Source organism: Oncorhynchus masou, chromosome 24 (genome assembly GCF_036934945.1).
Source record: "Oncorhynchus masou masou isolate Uvic2021 chromosome 24, UVic_Omas_1.1, whole genome shotgun sequence".
Taxonomy (NCBI): Eukaryota; Metazoa; Chordata; class Actinopteri; order Salmoniformes; family Salmonidae; genus Oncorhynchus; species Oncorhynchus masou.
The window spans coordinates 22,488,447-22,513,133 of NC_088235.1; the positions used below are offsets into that span (position 1 = coordinate 22,488,447).

The following is a 24,687-nucleotide window of genomic DNA, read 5'->3' on the forward strand; positions in this document are numbered from 1 at the left end:
ATGCAGCCGAAGTGCGACGAGAGCAAATACAAATTCATTGAACTAACTAATGGCAAATGTTACGAAAATATTTAGCAATGTAATAAAGTAATGACTTTTTAAATAAGTTACATTACATGTTATGTTGGCTGACAATTTGTTAGCTACGCTACTCTTACGAACCGCATAGCATTACAGTAGTATGTGCCTGTATGTTAGCTAGTTACCTAATGTTTTGAATTTACAATCTGACAACGCTCTGGATTTACGAACGCGCAGAGTACACTCTGTTACTGCAGATTAAATTTACGAACACACCCGAAATCGTACATTTTTTTTGCTAGTCATTTGTTGTGCTAACAAGCTAGCAAGAGGTTGCATAGCAACAGCATCAACTTCTGGTAGACAGGTGAAGCTCTAGTATGCTCAACTGAAACGATACAGTTCATTTACAGTATACTAAAATGAACTAATAGTATATAGTATGTAGTGTATACTCGTTAAGTATGTAGTATACAGTATGTTAGTATGGGTATTCGAAACACAGTCCATGTTGGTATGCAGCTTTATTAATTCAATAATATATATATACTTTTTTATATACATATTTTCATCCAAGGGATCCTACAATATGATATCCTTGGTAAAAAAAATTGTAAAAATATAAATGTAATACTATAATGCCAGCTAGCTAGAGTATGAACTGTGGAATTAATTAAAATCATCATATGCAACGTAGGTAATTTGACATGCCCCGGAGTCGTCCAAGTGACGAGTTCACGTACTAAATGTACGTAATACTGGAGCTCCGCGTTCCTGGCGGAGAAGATGGCGGCTCCTGGACCGGGGGAGTATTTTAGCGTCGGCAGCCATATCTCTTGTCTTACCTGCTTGGGCCAGCGTCTGCAGGGGGAAGTGGTGGCCTTCGACTACCAGTCCAAGATGTTGACTTTGAGTATCCTTTCTCCATTTTAGGGTGCCATTGAATCATTGGCCTGTTTGCCTTCGGTGAGGGCCTATCTGTTACCAACAAACGTCAAATAGTTATCCGCGCAGGCGTAATTGTAGCTAGCCGAATTGCTTAGCCAGCTTTGTCCCACTTTAAATATTTTGATACAATTCATTACTTTTGTATTACATTTTGCAAATAGTGCTGGAGTTTTGCTCTGATCGTGTAGTTATTGCTTTCATGTGTTGTGAGCCAACGTAGAATTGCTGGTCCTAGGATCACTATTTGGCAGATCCCATTATGGCATCATGGCAGTTTCATTAACAGTATACAGTAATTGTTATTGGCTAGCGTGACCGTCTTGCTTACTGACTGACCAGCGCAGATGGTTTTGACATGCGATATATTATCATTCTTATTGCCACCTAACTGATTGCAATGTTAGGCAAATGACAATTCATTTCATTCCCTCAACGCTAACTAGCGACGTTCATTTACTGTTAGTTAGCAGCTAACATTAGCTTGCGTTTAGATAACTTATAATTTGCTGGCTATGCTACCATTTGACGCTGTTAAGAATATCAAGCATAAAGACAGTCTTAGTTATCAATCCGATTAACTAGCACGGCATGATTGACTTGTCAAAGTCAGTGGATGACCCTTGGATACCTAGTTATCGTTAGCTAGCCTAGCTTGTTAGCTAGCTACGGTAGTATGATGAAACATGCCGGTTCTGTCACTGTACAGTAACGCTAGTTAGCTAAAAGCGAATCTCATTGGTCAACTATATGGCTCTTCAATAAACCTTGGCCCAAGTAACTAGCTCAAAAAAACTATGGATTTCTCTCGTCAATCCACACTTTTGAGGGTGGGCATAGGACCACCATACATGTGCTCCAATGACTGGTTGTTAGCCCTTGATCATGACTCTCAGTTCCATTACATTACACTTAAGTGGTTGGATGAAAGCGTCTCCTGTAGTAGTGGGTGGGGGTTGTTAAGATCAACAGTCGGTCTGATCATTAAGATGCATAGCTTGCAGTGCAGTTTTGTATTTCTACCCCGCATTTTCCGTACTTGAGGCACATGTGCTTCTCTTTTCAACTAGCTAAAAGCTTGGTAGTTGGAGTGTGTATTTATGTTTGTATGCATGGTAAAACAACACGAGAAGAAAATATTGAGCTCATGCGGTGCTGACCTGTTGCACCCTCTACAACCACTGTGGTTATTATTTGACCCTGCTGGTCAAATATGAACGTTTGAACATCTATGAACATCTTGAATAACAATCTTGCCTTAATGCCATGTACTCTTATCTCCAGCAGGCACAGCCAGATATGGACAGGCCACCCCTCAGAGACTGGTTACTCTCTAGGTTTCTTCCTATGTTCCTGCCTTGCTGGGGTGTTTTTCCTAGCCACCGTGGTTCTAGCCACCGTGGTTCTACATCTACATCTACATTGTTTGGGGTTTTGTGCTGGGTTTCTGTATAAGCATTGCGTGACATCTGCTGATGTGAAAAGAGCTTTATAAATCCATTTGATTTGGTATACAGAACACCACTGCCTAGTGCTGCACCCCTAACCCACTGCGCCATTGACAATGAATGACTTCCGCTGGAACAGTTTGATGCAGCCGGTGGACATAAAGACCTTAAATTTAATATCAGAGAGAAATCATTTGAATAATACAGGTTAAATTGATACTCACCTTGATTGTGCCGAAGCGTAACTGGGGAAGTGTAACAGAAGTGTAGTTTAGTCTGATGGGGGCTCCATAGCTGTAACTGCTACAGTAAGTGTCTTTATTTGAAGGATTCTTTCTCGCTGATGAAAGACTAGGGCCATATGTTTAGAAAGCCATTTCGCAAGCAATGATTATTGATGTTTCTTAACGTTAAAGATGCACTATGCAGAAATCGTTCCACCATTTCCTGGTTGCGCAAATCGTAGAAGTGCCTCTAATTTCCGTTGGTGACAAAACAAGCAAGTATAGTGTAGAGTTGTACCATCTAAACCGCTGTGAAAAATATTTTCCATAACCAACATTTTGTATTTTCAGCCATTTGAAGCTGGTGTTCCAAACCAAAAGTAATAGACGTAAGAACAAAACTTGCATAGAAAAGGAACACATAGAACAGATCTACCACTTCTTAGACTTGCTTTCAATGAGTGACAGATCTTTAACTTACATTTCTATGTGAATTTGTTCTGGCTGCCAAAAAAGCTACATATTGCAGCTTTAAAACACATCTCCGGGATTGGAGTTCACATAAGTCGTGGCCGAAGCTAATGGCTGAGAACTGTAGGGAGAAGGCAGGATGCTGCCTACAATTTCAGCGCTAGGTTGTCACATGCATGCTGCTATTGCCATTCCACTGTATTTTTTTCCTTCTTGTTATACTAGTCCACTGAGACTGAAGATGTAGTTTAGCACTCGCAGGGCTTCTCAATTTAATTGTAGATTAAATTGTCACTGAATGGCAGTGGCAGACAGAGACCCCACCAGAAACAAAGCATGCAAACATGTAACCACAGTTGCAATTCTTTCTGTGCTGTGGTTAAAGCCATAACTGTAGTTGGATGTTCTGTAGATGAATAAATCACATTTTATTAGTCGCATGCGCCAAATACAACAGGTGTAGATCTTACAGTGAAATGCTTACTTACGAGCCCCTAACCAACAGTGCAGTTAAGAATAAGAGAAAAGTAACAACTAATTAAAGAGGAGCAATAAAAATATCAATCTATACAGGGGGGGTGCCGGTACAGAGTCAATGTGCGGGGGCACTGGTTAGTTGAGGTAGAATGTACATGTAGGTAGAGTTATTAAAGTGACTATGCATAGATGACAACAGAGTGGTGGCGGTGGTGGGGGGAGGAAGGAATGTGAATAGTGTGGGGAGCCATATGACTTGATGTTCAGGAGTCTTATGGCTTGGGGGGGGGGATGTGAATAGTGTGGGGAGCCATATGACTTGATGTTCAGGAGTCTTATGGCTTGGGGGGAGGAATGTGAATAGTGTGGGAAGCCATATGACTTGATGTTCAGGAGTCTTATGGCTTGGGGGGGGAGGAATGTGAATAGTGTGGGGAGCCATATGACTTGATGTTCAGGAGTCTTATGGCTTGGGGGGATGTGAATAGTGTGGGGAGCCATATGACTTGATGTTCAGGAGTCTTATGGCTTGGGGGGGGATGTGAATAGTGTGGGGAGCCATATGACTTGATGTTCAGGAGTCTTATGGCTTGGGGGGGGGAAGGAATGTGAATAGTGTGGGTAGCCAAATTACTTGATGTTCAGGAGTCTTATGGCTTGGGGGGGGATGTGAATAGTGTGGGGAGCCATATGACTTGATGTTCAGGAGTCTTTTGGCTTGGGGGGTGGAGGAATGTGAATAGTGTGGGTGAGCCATATGACTTGATGTTCAGGAGCCTTATGGCCTGGGGGGGGGGGGGGGGAGGAAGGAATGTCAATAGTGTGGGTAGCCATATGACTTGATGTTCAGGAGTCTTATGGCCTGGGGGGGGGAGGAAGGAATGTGAATAGTGTGGGTAGCCATATGACTTGATGTTCAGGAGTCTTATGGCTTGAGGGGGATGTGAATAGTGTGGGTAGCCATATGACTTGATGTTCAGCAGTCTTATGGCTTGGGGGGGGTGTGAATAGTGTGGGTAGCCATATGACTTGATGTTCAGGAGTCTTATGGCTTGGGGGGGGGGGATTGTGAATAGTGTGGGGAGCCATATGACTTGATGTTCAGGAGTCTTATGGCTTGGGGGGGGGGAATGTGAATAGTGTGGGGAGCCATATGACTTGATGTTCAGGAGTCTTATGGCTTGGGGGGGGGAATGTGAATAGTGTGGGGAGACATATGACTTGATGTTCAGGAGTCTTATGGCTTGGGGGGGGAACGTGAATAGTGTGGGGAGCCATATGACTTGTTGTTCAGGAGTCTTATGGCTTGGGGGGGGGAATGTGAATAGTGTGGGGAGCCATATGACTTGATGTTCAGGAGTCTTATGGCTTGGGGGGGGAACGTGAATAGTGTGGGGAGCCATATGACTTGTTGTTCAGGAGTCCTATGGCTTGGGGGGCTTGGGGGGGGACGTGAATAGTGTGGGGAGCCATATGACTTGTTGTTCAGGAGTCTTATGGCTTGGGGGGAATGTGAATAGCGTGGGGAGCCATATGACTTGATGTTGATGTTCAGGAGTCTTATGACTTGGGGGGGGGTGTGAATAGTGTGGGGAGCCATATGACTTGATGTTCAGGAGTCTTATGGCTTGGGGGGGATGTGAATAGTGTGGGGAGCCATATGACTTGATGTTCAGGAGTCTTATGGCTTGGGGGGGAATGTGAATAGTGTGGGGAGCCATATGACTTGATGTTCAGGAGTCTTATGGCTTGGGGGGGATGTGAATAGTGTGGGTAGCCATATGACTTGATGTTCAGGAGTCTTATGGCTTGGGTGGGGGAAGGAATGTGAATAGTGTGGGGAGCCATATGACTTGATGTTCAGGAGTCTTATGGCTTGGGGGAGGGGGGAGGAATGTGAATAGTGTGGGTAGCCATATGACTTGATGTTCAGGAGTCTTATGGCTTGGGGGGGAATGTGAATAGTGTGGGGAGCCATATGACTTGATGTTCAGGAGTCTTATGGCTTGTGGGGGGAATGTGAATAGTGTGGGGAGCCATATGACTTGATGTTCAGGAGTCTTATGGCTTGGGGGGGAGGGGGATGTGAATAGTGTGGGTAGCCATATGACTTGATGTTCAGCAGTCTTATGGCTTGGGGGGGGGGGGGGGTGTGAATAGTGTGGGTAGCCATATGACTTGATGTTCAGGAGTCCTACCTATGGCATGGGGGGGGAGGAATGTGAATAGTGTGGGTAGCCATATGACTTGATGTTCAGGAGTCTTATGGCTTGGGGGGGAGGAAGGAATGTGAATAGTGTGGGTAGCCATATGACTTGATGTTCAGGAGTCTTATGGCTTGGGGGGGGGGAATGTGAATAGTGTGGGGAGCCATATGACTTGATGTTCAGGAGTCTTATGGCTTGGGGGGGAACGTGAATAGTGTGGGGAGCCATATGACTTGTTGTTCAGGAGTCTTATGGCTTGGGGGGGAGGAATGTGAATAGTGTGGGGAGCCATATGACTTGATGTTCAGGAGTCTTATGGCTTGGGGGGAACGTGAATAGTGTGGGGAGCCATATGACTTGTTGTTCAGGAGTCTTATGGCTTGGGGGAATGTGAATAGTGTGCGGAGCCATATGACTTGATGTTGATGTTCAGGAGTCTTATGACTTGGGGGGGGGGGTGTGAATAGTGTGGGGAGCCATATGACTTGATGTTCAGGAGTCTTATGGCTTGGGGGGGGGGGATGTGAATAGTGTGGGGAGCCATATGACTTGATGTTCAGCAGTCTTATGGCTTGGGGGGGGTGTGAATAGTGTGGGGAGCCATATGACTTGATGTTCAGGAGTCCTACCTATGGCTTGGGGGGGGAGGAATGTGAATAGTGTGGGTAGCCATATGACTTGATGTTCAGGAGTCTTATGGCTTGGGGGGGGGGGAATGTGAATAGTGTGGGGAGCCATATGACTTGATGTTCAGGAGTCTTATGGCTTGGGGGGGGGAGGAAGGAATGTGAATAGTGTGGGGAGCCATATGACTTGATGTTGATGTTTAGGAGTCTTATGGCTTGGGGGGAATGTGAATAGTGTGGGGAGCCATATGACTTGATGTTCAGGAGTCTTATGGCTTGGGGGGGAACGTGAATAGTGTGGGGAGCCATTTGACTTGTTGTTCAGGAGTCTTATGGCTTGGGGGGAGGAATGTGAATAGTGTGGGGAGCCGTATGACTTGATGTTCAGGAGTCTTATGGCTTGGGGGAGGGAGGGGGGGAGGGAGGGGGGGAGGAGGAATGTGAATAGTGTGGGTAGCCATATGACTTGATGTTCAGGAGTCTTATGGCTTGGGGGAGGAATGTGAATAGTGTGGGGAGCCATATGACTTGATGTTCAGGAGTCTTATGGCTTGGGGGAGGGGAGGAATGTGAATAGTGTGGGTAGCCATATGACTTGATGTTCAGGAGTCTTATGGCTTGGGGGGGGGAATGTGAATAGTGTGGGGAGCCATATGACTTGATGTTCAGGAGTCTTATGGCGTTGGGGGGGGGAGGAAGGAAAGTGAATAGTGTGGGGAGCCATATGACTTGATGTTCAGGAGTCTTATGGCTTGGGGGGGGGGGAAGGAATGTGAATAGTGTGGGGAGCCGTATGACTTGATGTTCAGGAGTCTTTTGGCTTGGGGGGGTGGAGGAATGTGAATAGTGTGGGGAGCCATATGACTTGATGTTCAGGAGTCTTATGGCTTGGGGGGGGAATGTGAATAGTGTGGGTAGCCATATGACTTGATGTTCAGGAGTCTTATGGCTTGGGTGGGGGAAGGAATGTGAATAGTGTGGAGAGTCTGCTAAATGACTTAAATGTAAATGTTCAGGAGTCTTATGGCTTGGGGGGAGAGAGGAAGGAATGTGAATAGTGTGGGGAGCCATATGACTTGATGTTCAGGAGTCTTATGACTTGGGGGTAGAAGCTGTTTAGAAGCCTCTTGGACCTAGACTTGACCCTCCGGTACCGCTTACCGTGTGTTAGCAGAGAGAACAGTCTATGACTAGGGTGACTGGAGTCTTTGACACTTTTTGGGCCTTCCTCTGACACTGCCTGGCATAGAGATCCTGGATGGCAGATAGCTTGGCCCCAATTATGTACTGGGCTGTTCTGCAGTGCCTTGCGGTCAGAGGCCGAGCAGTTGCCATGCCAGTCAGGATGCTCTCGATGGTGCAGCTGTAGAACCGTTTGAGGATCTGAGGACCCATGCCAAATCTTTTCAATCTCCTGAGGGGGAGTAGGTTTTGTCGTGCCCGCTTCACGGTGTGCTTGGACAAAGTTAGTTTGTTGGTGATGTGGACACCAAGGAACTTGAACTTCTCAACCTTCTCCACTGCAGCCCGTCGATGAGAATGGGGGTGTGCTTGGTCCTCTTTTTCCTGTAGTTCACAATCATGTCCTTTGTCTTGAACACAGGGAGAGGTTGTTGTCCCGGCACCACACTGCCAGGTCTCTGACCTCCTCTCTGTTGGCTGTCTCGTTGTTGTGTCATCGGCAAATTTAATGATGGTCTTGGAGTCGTGCCTGGCCGTGCAGTCATGAGTGAACAGGGAGTACAGGAGGGGGCTGAGCACACACCCCTGAGGGGCCCCTGTGTTGAGGATCAGCGTTGCGGATGTGTTGTTACCTACCCTTACCACCTGGGGTTGGCCTGTCAGGACGTCCAGGATCCAGTTGCAGAGGGAGGTGTTTAGTCCCAGGGTCCTTAGCTTATTGATCAGCTTTGAGGGTGCTATGGTGTTGAATGCTGAGCTGTAGTCTGTATAGCATTCTCACATAGGTGTGTGTTCCTTTTGTCCAGGTGGGAAAGGGCAGTGTGGAGTGAATTAGAGACTGCATCATCTGTGGATCTGTTGGGGTGGTATGCAAATTGGAGTGGGTCTAGGGTTTCTGGGATGATGGTGTTGATGTGAGCCATGACTAGCCTTTCAAAGCACTTCATGGCTACAGACGTGAGTGCTTCGGGTCGGTAGACATTTAGGCAGGTTACCTTAGTGTTCTTGGGCACAGAGACTATAGTGGTCTGCTTAAAACATGTTGGTATTACACTCTCGGACAGGGAGAGGTTGAAAATATCAGTTTAGGTACTTGTTAGTTGATTAGCGCATGCTCACAGTACACGTCCTGGTAATCTGTCTGGCCCTGCGGCCTTGTGACTGTTGACCTGTTTAAAGGTCTTACTCACATTGGCTGCGGAGAGCGTGATCACACAGTCTTCCCGTACAGCTGGTTCTCTCATGCATGTTTCTGTGTTATTTGCATAGAAGTAGTTTAGCTAATCCGGTAGGCTCGTGTCACTGTGCAGCCCTCGGCTGTGCTTCCCTTTGCTAGTCTGTAATGGTTTGCAGGCCCTGCCACATTTGACTAACGTGAATAACATGCATGTTTTGTTCAGATGGCATGATTGAAGTGGGATGTCCATCTTACCAGGTTTCCTGGTAGTTTTTGACAAGCTATCCCAGAGGTGATAGATGTACCTCCAGGTGAATGTGTATTTTCAGTATATAGGCCTAGATGTTTAACACTGTTGTGGAGGGACACACCACCTTTGCGTTTAGTGCCTTATGCATAACATTTTTTGCCTTACATAGATTTATTCTGTTCCATTCATGCCTCTTCTTTCTCCAGGATGCTTTCTGTCATGCATTGCCATAACCTGGTAATGTTCTGTTCCATAAATGTTTGTTTTTATTTAAACTTGATTTAACTAGGCAAGTCCGTATAGAACAAATTCTTATTTACAATGATTGGCTGCCCCGGCCAAACCCGGGGCCAATTGTGCACCGCCCTATGGGACTCCCAATCAAGGCCAGTTGTGATACAGTTCCTGGTCCAATTCCAGGCTGTAGTGACGCCTCTAACGCTGAGATGCAGTGCCTTAGACTGCTCCGCCACTCGGGAGCCCATTCATGTCCCTCTACTTTCTCTAGGATGCTTCCTGTCATTCATTGCCATGCTATAACCTGGGAATGTTCTCCCGTGGCTGCAATAGGTGGCAGCATTTCCCTTGGTTGTCATTCCAGCTGACTATGAAGGTACTGCTATTGCCTACCCCAAGACTTCCACAGTCTCTAACCACAGCTGCTGGCAGGGAGCCATGTGCCTGGCAAGACTTCCCCAGTCTCTATCTAACCACAGCTGCTGGTGGAGTGCCATGTGACTTCCTCAGTCTACCACTCTATTATGTTGATCTACAGGTGTCTGAGATTTTCCATTTTTCATGTGGAGAATAGATCCTAATGTTGATGGGGTGAATTGACCCTAATATTGATGGGGAGAATAGACCCTAATATTGATGATTGATGGGGATAATAGACCCTCATAATGATTGACTCATTCTAACCCTGCTAATGGTGATATATTTGCTCAGTCAAATACCTGTAGAGGAGTAGAAGGCACTCAAGCAATGAGATGAGGTGCAAGCAAAAAAATAATTAAGGCATTTGGAAGGAATAGGCGTGACACTCACGTGAGAAATACGCCTGCCAAATGCTCAGTCAAATGGCTGGAATATTATGCAGCATGACAGATGCAGTCTGGACCGTTGGTAAAATGGGGTGTTTTGGTATAGACAAAATTAATCCTCCATATTTATCCACAGGTCTGATGCTCTAGCCATGTGCTAGGATGCTTTTCTACTGTTACTGCTACTACTATGCATTGTGTGATACTGCTGCTGCTACTATGCATTGTGTGATACTTCTGCTGCTACTACTATGCATTGTGTGATACTTCTGCTGCTACTACTATGCATTGTGTGATACTGCTGCTGCTACTACTATGCATTATGTGCTACTGCTACTACTGTGCATTGTGTGATCCTGCTGCTGCTACTATGCATTGTGTGATCCTGCTGCTGCTACTATGCATTGTGTGATACTGCTGCTGCTACTACTATGCATTGTGTGATACTGCTGCTGCTGCTACTATGCATTGTGTGCTACTGCTGCTACTATGCATTGTGTGCTACTGCTGCTACTATGCATTGTGTGCTACTGCTGCTACTATGCATTGTGTGCTACTGCTGCTTACTATGCATTGTGTGCTACTATGCATTATGTGCTACTGCTACTACTATGCATTGTGTGATACTGCTGCTATTACTACTATGCATTGTGTGATACTGCTGCTGTTACTACTATGCCTTCTGTGATACTGCTGCTGCTACTAATATGCATTGCGTGATACTGCTACTACTATGCCTTGTGTGATACTGCTACTTACTATGCATTGTGTGATACTGCTACTTACTATGCATTGTGTGCTACTATGCATTGTGTGCTGCTGCTGCTACTATGCATTGTGTGCTACTGCTACTACTGTGCATTGTGATGCTTCTGCTGCTACTATGCATTGTGATGCTTCTGCTGCTACTATGCATTGTGTGATGCTTCTACTGCTACTAATATGCATTGTGTGATGCTGCTGCTGCTGCTACTAATATGCATTGTGTGATGCTGCTGCTGCTACTATGCATTGTGATGCTTCTGCTGCTACTATGCATTGTGTGATGCTTCTACTGCTACTAATATGCATTGTGTGATACTGCTACTGTTACTACTATGCCTTGTGTGATACTGCTACTGTTACTACTATGCCTTGTGTGATACTGCTGCTGCTACTATGCATTGTGATGCTTCTGCTGCTACTATGCATTGTGTGATGCTTCTACTAATATGCATTGTGTGATACTGCTACTGTTACTACTATGCGTTGTGTGATACTGCTGCTATGCATTGTGTGATACTGCTGCTGCTATGCATTGTGTGATACTGCTGCTGTTACTATGTATTGTGGGATACTGCTGCTGTTACTATGCATTGTGTGATACTGCTGCTGCTACTAATATGCATTGTGTGATACTGCTGCTGTTACTACCCTGCATTGTGTGCTACTACTGCTACTATGCATTGTGTGCTACTGCTGCAACTATGCATTGTGTGCTACTACTATGCATTGTGTGCTACTGCTACTATGCATTGTGTGCTACTGCTACTATGCATTGTGTGTTGCTACTGCTACTATGCATTGTGTGTTGCTACTGCTACTATGCATTGTGTGTTGCTGCTGCTACTATGCATTGTGTGTTACTGCTGCTACTATGCATTGTGTGTTACTGCTGCTACTATGCATTGTGTGTTACTGCTGCTACTATGCATTGTGTGTTACTGCTGCTACTATGCATTGTGTGCTACTGCTGCTACTATGCATTGTGTGCTACTGCTGCTACTATGCATTGTGTGCTACTGCTGCTGCTATGCATTGTGTGATACTGCTGCTACTATGCATTGTGTGCTACTGCTACTATGCACTGTGTGTTACTGCTGCAACTATGCACTGTGTGTTACTGCTGCTACTATGCACTGTGTGTTAGTGCTGCTGCTATGCACTGTGTGTTACTGCTGCTGCTATGCACTGTGTGCTACTGCTGCTGCTATGCACTGTGTGATACTGCTGCTACTATGCATTGTGTGCTACTGCTGCTGCTATGCATTGTGTGATACTGCTGCTACTATGCATTGTGTGCTACTGCTACTATGCACTGTGTGTTACTGCTGCTACTATGCACTGTGTGCTACTGCTGCAACTATGCACTGTGTGTTACTGCTGCTACTATGCACTGTGTGTTACTGCTGCTGCTATGCACTGTGTGCTACTGCTGCTGCTATGCACTGTGTGATACTGCTGCTACTATGCATTGTGTGATACTGCTGCTACTATGCATTGTGTGCTACTGCTACTACTATGCATTGTGTGCTACTATGCATTGTGTGTTACTGCTGCTGCTATGCATTGTGTTTATTTATTTTTTACCTTTATTTAACCAGGCAAGTCAGTTAAGAACAAATTCTTATTTTCAATGACGGCCTGGGAACAGTGGGTTAACTGCCTGTTCAGGGGCAGAACGACAGATTTGTACCTTGTCAGCTCGGGGGTTTGAACTTGCAACCTTCCGGTTACTAGTCCAACGCTCTAACCACTAGGCTACCCTGCCGCCCCAGGCGTGTGATACTGCTGCTGCTACTAATATGCATTATGTGATGCTGCTACTGCTTCTATGCATTGTGTGCTACTGCTACTACTGCCACTACTATGCATTGTGTGTTACTGCTACTACTATGCATTGTGTGCTACTGCTACTACTGCTACTACTATGCATTGTGTGCTACTTCTATGCATTGTGTGCTACTACTATGCATTGTGTGCTACTACTATGCATAGTGTGCTACTACTATGCATAGTGTGCTACTGCTATGCATAGTGTGCTACTGCTATGCATAGTGTGCTACTGCTATGCATAGTGTGCTACTGCTATGCATAGTGTGCTACTGCTATGCATAGTGTGCTACTGCTATGCATAGGGTGCTACTGCTATGCATAGGGTGCTACTGCTATGCATAGGGTGCATTGTGTGCTGCTGCTACTACTATGCATCTGCTACTACTGCCACTACTGTGCATTGTGTGCTGCTACTACTATAACGGACTGTAGTTGATCCGTGATCCGTACGGATCACCCCCCCTGCCCCCCACGGTTCGGCAAAGCAGTTGTGTGTACTGTTCATGTGAACGGGCCTGCAGGTAGCCTCGTGGTTAGAGCTTTGGACTTGTAACTGAAAAGTTGCAAGATTTAATCCCTGACAAGGTAAAATTTGGTCGTTCTGCCCCTGAACAAGGCAGTTAACCCGCTGTTCCTAGGCCGTCATTGAAAATAATAATTTGTTCTTAACTGACTTGCCTAGTTAAATAAAGGTAAAATAAAAAAATGTTGAATCCCAATGAATCAATCCTGGACGCTTGCGTTCCATAAAGCAAAGAAGAAGAAAAGAGCTGTGACAGCCATGGCTAGCAGAGGAGGTGAAGAACTGGAAACTCCTCCCGCTTCAGTTAAGTCTCATGTATGGGAGCAGTTTGGCTTCCCTGTCAAATATGATGACAGAAGAAGGGTGGTGGACAACACCATTACGGTGTGTAGTTATTGTGCCACAAGAAAGCTGTATGATCATGGAAATGCATGTTCAAAGCGTCATCACCCTGGTGTGTCAGTGACGGCAGCCAATAGACAACTTCTCACCGCGGCATTTAAGCGCTTTGCTGCAGAATCATACCGGGCTGAAGCCATCACAATCTATTGGGATGTTTATCACTGTAGACATGAGGTCATACTCTGTTGTGGAAAACAAAGGGTTTAAAAATTTGGTGAAAGTGCTTGAGCCATGCTACAAAATCCCCTCGCACACCCACTTCAGCATGAAGATTGTGCCAGATCGTTAAGAAAAGGGAAATATCAAAATTGAGCACTGAAACTTCACCATCTGTGTCCATGATCCAACCTCTGAGAACAAGGATTCTACAATCCATGGCCCCAAGTGAAGAAGAGTGCACCATCAGAGATGTCAAGGCTGCCATTCGAGATGACTTGAACCCCAGACCCCCCCCCCCCCCCCCCCACCAAATGTACAGGACTACCTTCATAGATCTACTGCACTGGATCCAAGGTTTAAGTCCCGGTCTGTTCAAGTCTCGGTCTCACCTAGGCCATGGCGTGATCTCACCACTAGGATTGTGGTCACTGAAGAGGTAAAAAAAAAAAAAAGTGAATTACTTAAATAATAAATATACTGCAGTCTAATCTTAGTCAATGCTATTGCTCTAAGAATCATCCATTTTTTTATTTGGAATAATAATGGATTTTATTAAATGTTATTGTCGGAATTTATAGTTATATGAAAATAAAAAATTAGTTAGGACATGATCTATTAAACTTTCTTTCTGCAGGGTCAAGCCATAATTCAGCCATTAAGGAGCTTTTCGTGGAGACCTTCGCGAGCAAGGACACGGGCAAGACTTGCAACACCATCAAATAGGTTGCATCCTACAAGGCAGCAAGCGACATTCCAGTGGATGGTGAGCCACTAGCATGGTGGAAAATCAATGAGTGTAAGTACCCTCACATTGTCATGATGGCAAGATGCTGCCTGGCACTTCAGTTCCTAGCGAGAGGGTGTTCTCCACGGCAGGGGACATAGTGACTGCAAAGAGGTCTACCCTCTCCCCAGACAATGTAGACATCCTCATCTTTTAGAAAAATCATTTGAAGTTAAGCTCAGGTCTACTTTGCTTTCTTTCTTTACTTTTTTTTTGATGACGTGGACACAGGCTATTTTTTCATTCACTGTTCAAAGGAAGAATGTATGATGCCTCATACTGCACTTTAATTTAACAATTGAGTATTGAATATTTTATTTTATTTTAACCTTAAAAGAACACTTAAAGAAACAAACTTTAAGTAATAAATGGAAAGCAAAGTTATATTTGTCTCCGCTTTTTCTGATCTGAAAAATGATCCGATCTGTGACTCAAAACCGTGATCCGAACGACAAGTTTTTATTTTATTTGAGTAGTTCTACTACTACGCATTGTGTACTACTACTCAGCTTGTTTACCTTGACCGGAGTTCCTCCCAGAATGTGATCCCTCCAGCAGAAAGCCAAATCTCCACGACGTCATCCTGATCAATTTAGACTATGTTTCTGAAGTGGATATAATAAATGACCGCACTGAAACGCCTCCTCTAGCATCACTGAATGTTAGCAAGGTAAGCCCTCATCTGCTGTGATACTGTAGGTCCCTCAAATTCAGCCAGTTCCACTGCTTTTTTTCATTCGTCTCCTCTAATCAGGGACTGATTTAGACCTGGGTCACCGTGTGTGTGAAATGAATTATCAGGTAGAACAGAACCAGGAGTATTCCTGACCTCGGCAGGTAAGATTTGAATACCCCTACTGTAGATGCTGCTTGACTTATTGTAGCCTAGGCTTTGGTCGGGATTCTTTGTTCTTATGATTAGCCTATTTGTATGGAAAACAATCATTTTTTTGTACATCTTATGAACAGGCCAGGCCCAGTATTAGGTTACTTGCGATGAGATGACTTGAGTTCCATTTGTCACCTGTCTCAAATAATCACCCATCTGAGCCAGTCATTGTTAAATCTTCCTTGTCAACTTTTTCATCCCATTTTTCTGATCAAGACTATGAATTGTGTTTTCAATTGTAAGCGAAAGTTGCGTCTTACGCCTATTCCCTTCAAATGCATTTATATACTGAACAAAAATTTAAATGCAACAATTTCAAAGATGACGAGTGCGCAGGTAAGCTTCCCTGAGACAGTTTGTACAGAAATCCTTCGGTTGTCCACAGTTTCATCAGCTCTGGGTGGCTGGTCTCAGATGATCCTGCAGGTGAAAAAGCCGGATGTGGAGGTCCTGGGCTGGTGTTGTTGGACGTACTGACACATTCTCTAAAACGACATTGCAGTTTGTGCACAAAATTTGTGTAGTGGGATCTTTTATTTCACCTCATGAAACATGGGACCAACACTTTGCGGTTATATTTTTGTTCAGCGTAGGTTTTGATTGTACCTCGGCTCAAGTTGGTTGACTGCCTTCAAATTCCCTCCTAACTTTCTCCCCCCTGCCATCTTTCTCCAAGCTTGCCAATCGAGCACGGTCAGAGAAGGAGGACAAGCTATCCCAAGCATATGCAATCAGTGCTGGGGTTTCTGTGGAGGGCCAGCATCTATTCCAGACTATTCACAAAACGTAAGTGCCTTTTTCAATTCAATAATATTAATTTCAGAGGGGCAGAGTGTCGTTGGGCAGCATTGTCTACTGGTTATGATATCTGACACGAGCAGGTGATTCTTAATGGATCCCAGGCCACCACTGGGATTCCCAGGCCGCCACTGGGCCTACTGAATATCCTTTCCAGTTGTAATGGCTAGGTTTAGAGGCAGGTGATTTGAATACGTCCCACGTTAGGTCAACACAAATTCGAACATTGGAAATCTTTGTTTAAATTGATACGACGCGGTAACGACAATCCCAGCTCCGACAGTTTTTTCAGTTTTTCCACACACGGCCAACGCGGTGCGACTGATGATCAACTGCTGTGCACACAAACTGTGATAGCACGTCGGGCGGCAAGATTCTCTGGGAGAATTGGATAAAGGCATTCACCTTACAGTACTTAGCATCTCCCCCATGTCTGTATCCCTATCTACCTTTACAGATGATAGGCTTAGATCATTTATAAGAGTATGTATCATTAGATTAAATTTTAGCTTCATAAATAAAAATGACTCAATTGAGATTTCATGCTTTATTTCAAAATATTAGATTAAAACGCATTTTAGTGGTTTAAATAGACCTGACTCCTCAGCTCAAGGACTGTTTGACCCGTTAAATGATTTGATGTGTACTATGTTCTGCAGCATCAAAGACTGTAAATGGCAGGAGAAGAACATCATGGTAATGGACGACGTTGTAATCTCACCGCCATACCAGGCTGACAACTGCAAAGGCAAAGAGGGAAGTGCTTTAAGTCATGTACGCAAAATAGTGAGTATCGCTTTCCTACTACACCGACATCGGTCTGTCTACCTACTACACCGACATCGGTCTGTCTACCTACTACACCGACATCGGTCTGTCTACCTACTACACCGACATCGGTCTGTCTACCTACTACACCGACATCGGTCTGTCTACCTACTACACCGACATCGGTCTGTCTACCTACTACACCGACATCGGTCTGTCTACCTACTACACCGACATCGGTCTGTCTACCTACTACACCGACATCGGTCTGTCTACCTACTACACCGACATCGGTCTGTCTACCTACTACACCGACATCGGTCTGTCTACCTACTACACCGACATCGGTCTGTCTACCTACTACACCGACATCGGTCTGTCTACCTACTACACCGACATCGGTCTGTCTACCTACTACACCGACATCGGTCTGTCTACCTACTACACCGACACCGGTCTGTCTACCTACTACACCGACACCGGTCTGTCTACCTACTACACCGACACCGGTCTGTCTACCTACTACACCGACACCGGTCTGTCTACCTACTACACCGACACCGGTCTGTCTACCTACTACACCGACACCGGTCTGTCTACCTACTACACCGACACCGGTCTGTCTACCTACTACACCGACACCGGTCTGTCTACCTACTACACCGACACCGGTCTGTCTACCTACTACACCGGTCTGTCTACCTACTACACCGACATCGGTCTGTCTACAGTTGAATTTTGAAGTTTACATACACATTAGCCAAATACATTAAAACTCAAGTTTTTCACAATTCCTGACATTTAATCCTTGTAAAAAAATCCCTGTCTTAGGTCAGTTAAGATCACCACTTTTATTTTAAGAATGTGAAATGTCAGAATAATAGTAGAGAGAATGATTTATTTATTTCAGCTTTTATTTATTTCATCGCATTGCCAGTGGGTCAGAAGTTTACATACATTCAATTAGTATTTGGTAGCATTGCCTTTAAATTGTGTAACTTTGGTCAAACGTTTCGGTAAGCCTTCTACAATTGTCCCAAGGATGAACCAGACTTGTGACGGTCTTGGCTGATTTCTTTTGATTTTCCCATGATGTCAAGCAAAGAGGCACTGAGTTGAAAGGTAGGCCTTGAAATGCATCCACAGGTACACCTCCAATTGACTCAAATTTGGTCAATTAGCTTATCAGAATGATATCATTTTCCAAGTTGTTTAAAGGCAGTCACCTGAGTGTATGTAAACTTCTGACCCACTGGAATTGTGACACAATGGATTATAAGTGAAATAATCTGTCTGTAAACAATTGTTGGAAATATTACTTGTCATGAACAAAGTAGATGTCCTAACCGACTTGCCAAAACTATAGTTTGTTAACAAGAAATTTGTGAAGAGGTTGAAAAACGAGTTTAAATTACTAAGTGTATGGAAACTTCTGACTTCAACTATACCTACTGCGCTTAGGTCTGTCCACCATTACTGCTACTGCTGTTAGGTCTGTCCACCATTACTGCTTTTGCTGTTAGGTCTGTCCACCATTACTGCTTTTGCTGTTAGGTCTGTCCACCATTACTGCTACTGCTGTTAGGTCTGTCCACCATTACTGCTACTGCTGTTAGGTCTGTCCACCATTACTGCTACTGCTGTTAGGTCTGTCCACCATTACTGCTACTGCTGTTAGGTCTGTCCACCATTACTGCTACTGCTGTTAGGTCTGTCCACCATTACTGCTACTGCTGTTAGGTCTGTCCACCATTACTGCTACTGCTGTTAGGTCTGTCCACCATTACTGCTTTTGCTGTTAGGTCTGTCCACCATTACTGCTTTTGCTGTTAGGTCTGTCCACCATTACTGCTACTGCTGTTAGGTCTGTCCACCATTACTGCTTTTGCTGTTAGGTCTGTCCACCATTACTGCTGTTAGGTCTGTCCACCATTAATGCTGTTAGGTCTGTCCACCATTACTGCTGTTAGGTCTGTCCACCATTAATGCTGTTAGGTCTGTCCACCATTACTGCTGTTAGGTCTGTCCACCATTAATGCTGTTAGGTCTGTCCACCATTAATGCTGTTAGGTCTGTCCACCATTACTGCTGTTAGGTCTGTCCACCATTACTGCTGTTAGGTCTGTCCACCATTACTGCTGTTAGGTCTGTCCACCATTACTGCTGTTAGGTCTGTCCACCATTACTGCTGTTAGGTCTGTCCACCATTACTGCTGTTAGGTCTGTCCACCATTACTGCTACTGCGCTTAGCTCTGTCCACCATTACTGCTACTGCGCTTAGCTCTGTCAATGCATTGCCTTTGTTGTGTAAAAATTATACAATTAACATGTCATTTGCACATCTTCTTACTATTTGTTACCATAACAAAAGTTATTGATTATACATCTCAAGTTGTCTTCCCCTGTCCTTCCTCTGCAGGTTGAGAAACATTTTAGAGACTTGGAAAGTCAGAAGCAACGTTCACAAGCACAGCACACACAGAACTCCACTTTATCATCTTGAGTCAGCGCAGTGTGGGTCGGGCCAGTCAGCGAATGCAACACTGCGGCGGGCTGGTGGACGGCACGGCGGGCAGTCTGTCTCGACTGCCGGACGAGGTTGGCATTCCTAGCCCTTCTTGTCAGAGACCAGGAAGATCCAGCTCTGAAGAGCACTGGGTCCAGAAGATCAAAAAAACATTCACCAAAAAGACACACAAAAAGAGGAAAAGACTTCATCTTAAATTAGACTTTATAAAGATAATTTAAAACATCAACCATATAGTTAAAGGAAACTAACTTCATCTCACTCATCCCTCCCATCAATCCATCATCGTCCTCTTCTCCCCAATGGCTTTTCTCCTTTCTTTTCCATAAATTTCATTTATTCAAAAAGAGAAAGATAGACCAGTCAAAGGCTTGTTACCTTTATTTTCTGTCAGTTTCCTTTTTTTGTTGCTATATCCATGTTCTACAAGTGTCTGTTTTTCTGTATTTTAAACAAAACGTGACTTGAAATGCCACACTTTAAAAGACATTTTCTAAAATAAAAGTAACAAATTCTAACTAGTACAGTAATTTCAATAGCTTTTTGTGCGGCAAAGAACGCAAACTTTTTGAAAGAGTCAAGATGGCAAATGATTGATTTCCTGTTAGGTATTTGTACAATGAATTGTGTTATGGAACATTGTCTCTGCAAAAGAATGGTCAGTCAATAGTGCTGTAGGCCTCATTAAACAACTGACCACTGCACTCATGTTTCTTTTCACATGAAGTGAAACCGAATGTGAGCTCTCGCGAGATCAGTCTGGTTTTACAAGGCTCCAGTAGGCTACTGTTTAATCATGACTGTATTCAATGTGCATGGTCAAACCTGGCACGCCACCTTTCATACACCTGACCATTTACACGGTGTCCCATTAACTAAAACATTATACTGGTATTGGTGCCATTTTAAAGGACAGATATGTGTCATGTCAGTTGTTCAATCGGTCCTATTTTCTAAAATTTGACTACACAGCCATTGTTATTTTCTCATTACCTGGACATTCAATTCAAATGCGAAACGGATTCTTATTTCTCCAATGCTGGCCCCTGCTGTGCTTGCTGCTTCAAAGAACTCCGGACAGAGGATACAGAACAAGATGGGTGAAGGGAGGCTAAGTTGCCATTCCAATGGACTGTAAATTACAGGTCATTTCAGTGTCAGTGATGTTACCTGCTAAGTAGGAAGTGAGAATCTGCAGGTAATGTCAATACGTTCCACTTGGTACCTGCTGGTCATGGAGAAGACTAATTCATGGACTGCTAGAGACCTGATTGGACAGGGGCCGTGCTTCCCAACTCCAGACCTCGTGTACCCCCCCAACAGCACACATTTTTATTGTAACCCAAGAGAAAGTCACCTGATTCAAGTCACTGAGGCTCTCTGGTTAGTTGACTCAGGTGTGGGAACACTGGACTTGGGTGTGTATTTTTGTTGTTGATTGAACCTTTATTTATCCTGGAAGTCCCATTGCAGTCAGAAGACCTTTTTATATTGCATATTTAGATTGACTGCGTACTAGATAATGAAGCTGTATAAGTCAGAGGAATATGTTGGGAGGGGCTATAGGAGGATGGGCCCATTGTAATGGCTGGAATGGAATGGTATCAAACATGTTTGACTCCGTTCCATTGATTCCATTCCAGCCATTACAGTGGGCTTGTCCTATACCCCCTCTCACCAGATTCCTCTGATAAGTCTTTGTGTTGCTGAATGACATCTTGAACATTATGTTTGATGAGATGGTTTTATATTGTGGCAAACATAAATCCCTATTATGGGAGTCCACCCAAAATGGACCATCATACTTGATCTATTTAATTGCTAACTTTCAACATTCACCAACAGTATCAACTATGAACTGCATCACATGACCATATCTGTCCCCATAACAGCTACATTGTTTAAAAAAATAAAAACAAACATAGACCAACAAAATCTAAGGGGATCCAATTTGGGAATTGGATGACTATAACCATATGCAAACAGTGACAGTCTGGTACAACGGTGGTAGGTCTGATTAGCAACAATGAGACGGCCTACAGGGAGGAGGTGAGAGCACTGGTGGAGTGGTGCCAGGAAAATAATGTCAACATAAAGGAACTGATGGTGAATGACAGGAGACAGCAGAGAGTACGCCCCCCATCCACATCAACGGGGCTGCAGGGGAGAGGGTCAAAAACATCACTGACAACCTGAAATAGTCCCTTCACAAAGACAGCGTGGTGAAGGCACAACAGTGCCTATTCAACCTTGGAAGGCTGAAATAATTTGTCTTGCCCCCTAAGACCCTCACAAACTTCTATAGATGCACCATTGAGAGCATCCTGTGTAGCTGTATCACCGGAGGGTGGTGCAGTCAGCCCAACGTGTCACCGGGGGCACACTGCCTAAACTCCAGGACATCTACAATACCCAGTGTCACAGAAAGGTCAAGAAGATCATCGTCGAGGACCTCAGTCACGCGTGCCACGGCCTGTACACCTCGCTACCATCGAGAAAGCAGAGACCGTACAGGTATATCAGCTGCGACGGAGAGCCTTAGAAATCACTTCTATCTCCAGGCCATCAGACTGTTAAGTCACCACCAGCCTTAGTCACTGTTCTAGCCAGCTACCACCTGGTACTCTACCCTGCTCTATGTAAATAGTCATTGAACACTGGTCACTTTAATAATGTTTACATAATGTTTTACCCACTTTATATGTACACTGTACAAAATATGCTCTTTCCATGACAGACTGACCGGGTGAATGCTATGATCACTTATTGATGTCACTTGTGAATTCCACTTCTATCAGTGTAGATAAAAGGGAAGAGATGGGTTAAATAAGGATTTTTAAGCCTTAAGACAATTGAGACATGGATTGTGTGCCATTGAGGCTGTTGTGGTATATACTGTTTCTAGTAATGGCGCAACCTATATAACTGTTGTACACACCTTTTCTGTTCATATACTGTCAATACACCAATATATGTGTATATATTCCTGTCTCTGACCTTGCTCGTTCATATATTTCCTAATTTCTTTATGGATTATGTGTGTATAGTTTATTTGTATTGCCAGGTATTACTGCACTGTTGGAGCTAGAAACAAGCATTTCACCTCATCTACGTACGCTATCAATAAACTTAGATTTTATGCATCCTCCAGATTCAGAAATGAGACCTACATCTACAGCACAGTTTCTGAATAATGCTAGGTCTGATTGTGTTGCTTGTTCTGAGTCACTACATGTTAGAATCACCTGTGGCAGCGATTACAGCTGTAAGTCTTTCTGGGTAAGTCTTTGCACACCTGGACTACAATATATGCACATTATTCTTTAAAAAAAATATTCAAGTTCGGTCAAGTTGGTTGTTGATCATTGCAAGACATCACTTTTCAAGTCTTGCCATAGTTTTTAATTAAATGTCCTTGAAAATCTAACTAGGCCACTCTGGAACATTCAACGTCATCTTGGTAAGCAACTGCAGTGTATATTTGGCCTTATGTTATAGGTTATTGTCCTGCTGAAAGTTGAATTTGTCTCCCAGGGTCTGGTGGAAAGAAGCCTGAACAAGGTTTTCCTATATGATTTTTTTTTTGTTGCTTATTTTATTACATTTATTTTTATTCTAAATAAACTCAGTCCTTGTCGATTGCAAGCATACCCATAACATGATGCAGCCATTCCTGGAAGCTGATAATGTCCCAGTTTTACCATGGCATGCATACTCACCAGACATGTCACCCATTGAGCATGTTTGGGATGCTCTGGATCAACATGTACAACATCGGGTTCCAGTTCCCGCCAATATCCAACTTTGCACAGCCATTGAAGAGGGGTGGGACAGCATTCCACAGGCCACAATCAACAGCCTGATCAACTATGCGAAGGAGATGTTGCACTGTTTGAGGCAAATGGTGGTCACACCAGATACTGACTGGTTTTCTGATCCACACGCATACTTTAAAATAAAGTGTTCTGTGACCAAATTATGGATATCTGTATTCCTAGTCATGTGAAATCCATAGAGTAGGGCCTAATGAATTTATTTCAATTGACTGATTTTCTTATATGAACTGTAACTCTGTGAAATCTTTGAAATTGTTGCATGTTACCTTTTAGATTTTTTTTCAGTGTAATTACCTGTAATTAAATGTGTGCTTTTGGCGAATGAACGATTGACAAACAACCTTGACAAAGCATTAAAGTACAGTGTATTATTTAGATTAGAAAATAACTCCTTTCCAGGCCCTATCATCCTTCTCTTTCCTGGAGAGAATGGACCTCAGCTACAACTGCCTGCGTTGGCTCCCGCCTGACTCCAATGGTCTATCCTCTTTCCTGGAGACGACAGAGATGGAGACTCACCTGAAGAAGCAGATGATGTTGCTACCATTAAAACGTTTTTCAAAGTCATGAACAAACTTTATTTCAGTGGGGGGATGTGTTGGTCATGAGAACATTGATGTGATCAACTGAGCATCAACAGTATTGTAGTCACCTCAAGCCTCATCAAGACATGACCTCATCAAGACATGGGATCTCTTGGGGTAACAGCTGAGGTGTTAGGTTGACAGTCCCGTGGTTCAAGCCCTGATTGGGACTATCCTATGACTTCGCTGAGGTGTTTGGCTCACAGTCCCAAGGTTCAAGACCTGGTTGTGGTTGGGACTACCCTCTGACTTCACTGAGGTGTTTGGTTGACAGTCCCATGGTTCAAGACAAAGTTCAAGACCTGGTTGTGGTTGGGACTACCCTCTGACTTCGCCACAGTATATTAACAGATGTTTTTACCTCAAATGTCCATCTGTATCATGCCAGGTGTCAGCCAAGAAGACCCACAACCTGGCCTCTCTGAAGCTGATCCCCCACTACCTGGCCTCTCTGAAGCTGATCCCCCACTACCTGGCCTCTCTGAAGCTGATCCCCCACTACCTAGCCTCTCTGAGGCTGATCCCCCACTACCTGGCCTCTTTGAAGATGATCCCCCACTACCTGGCCTCTCTGAAGCTGATCCCCCACTACCTGGCCTCTCTGAAGCTGATCCCCCACTACCTGGCCTCTCTGAAGCTGATCTCCCACTACCTGGCCTCTCTGAAGATGATCTCCCACTACCTGGCTTCTCTGAAGATGATCCCCCACTACCTGGCCTCTCTGAAGATGATCCCCCACTACCTGGCCTC

General features: G+C 44.4%; 1 protein-coding gene across 1 annotated transcript; it reads left to right on the plus strand.

Annotated features, from left to right (window-relative positions):
- The first annotated feature begins 807 nt into the window (after positions 1–807).
- Positions 808–20,038, plus strand: LOC135511914 (protein LSM12 homolog A-like). The gene is made up of 5 exons (XM_064933434.1): positions 808–934; positions 15,074–15,204; positions 16,100–16,209; positions 16,881–17,007; positions 19,410–20,038. The coding sequence occupies exons 1-5, from the start codon at positions 808–810 to the stop codon at positions 19,491–19,493; spliced, it is 579 nt and encodes a 192-aa protein (XP_064789506.1). The 3' UTR covers positions 19,494–20,038.
- The last annotated feature ends 4,649 nt before the right edge of the window (positions 20,039–24,687 follow it).

Excerpts from the sequence above, each read along its gene's own strand:
- LOC135511914 (XM_064933434.1), top strand. The coding sequence starts at position 808 with ATGGCGGCTCCTGGACCGGGGGAGTATTTTAGCGTCGGCAGCCATATC. Across the intron at positions 15,205-16,099 it reads CATCACTGAATGTTAGCAAG|CTTGCCAATCGAGCACGGTC; the intron begins GTAAGCCCTCAT and ends TCTTTCTCCAAG. Across the intron at positions 16,210-16,880 it reads TTCCAGACTATTCACAAAAC|CATCAAAGACTGTAAATGGC; the intron begins GTAAGTGCCTTT and ends TATGTTCTGCAG.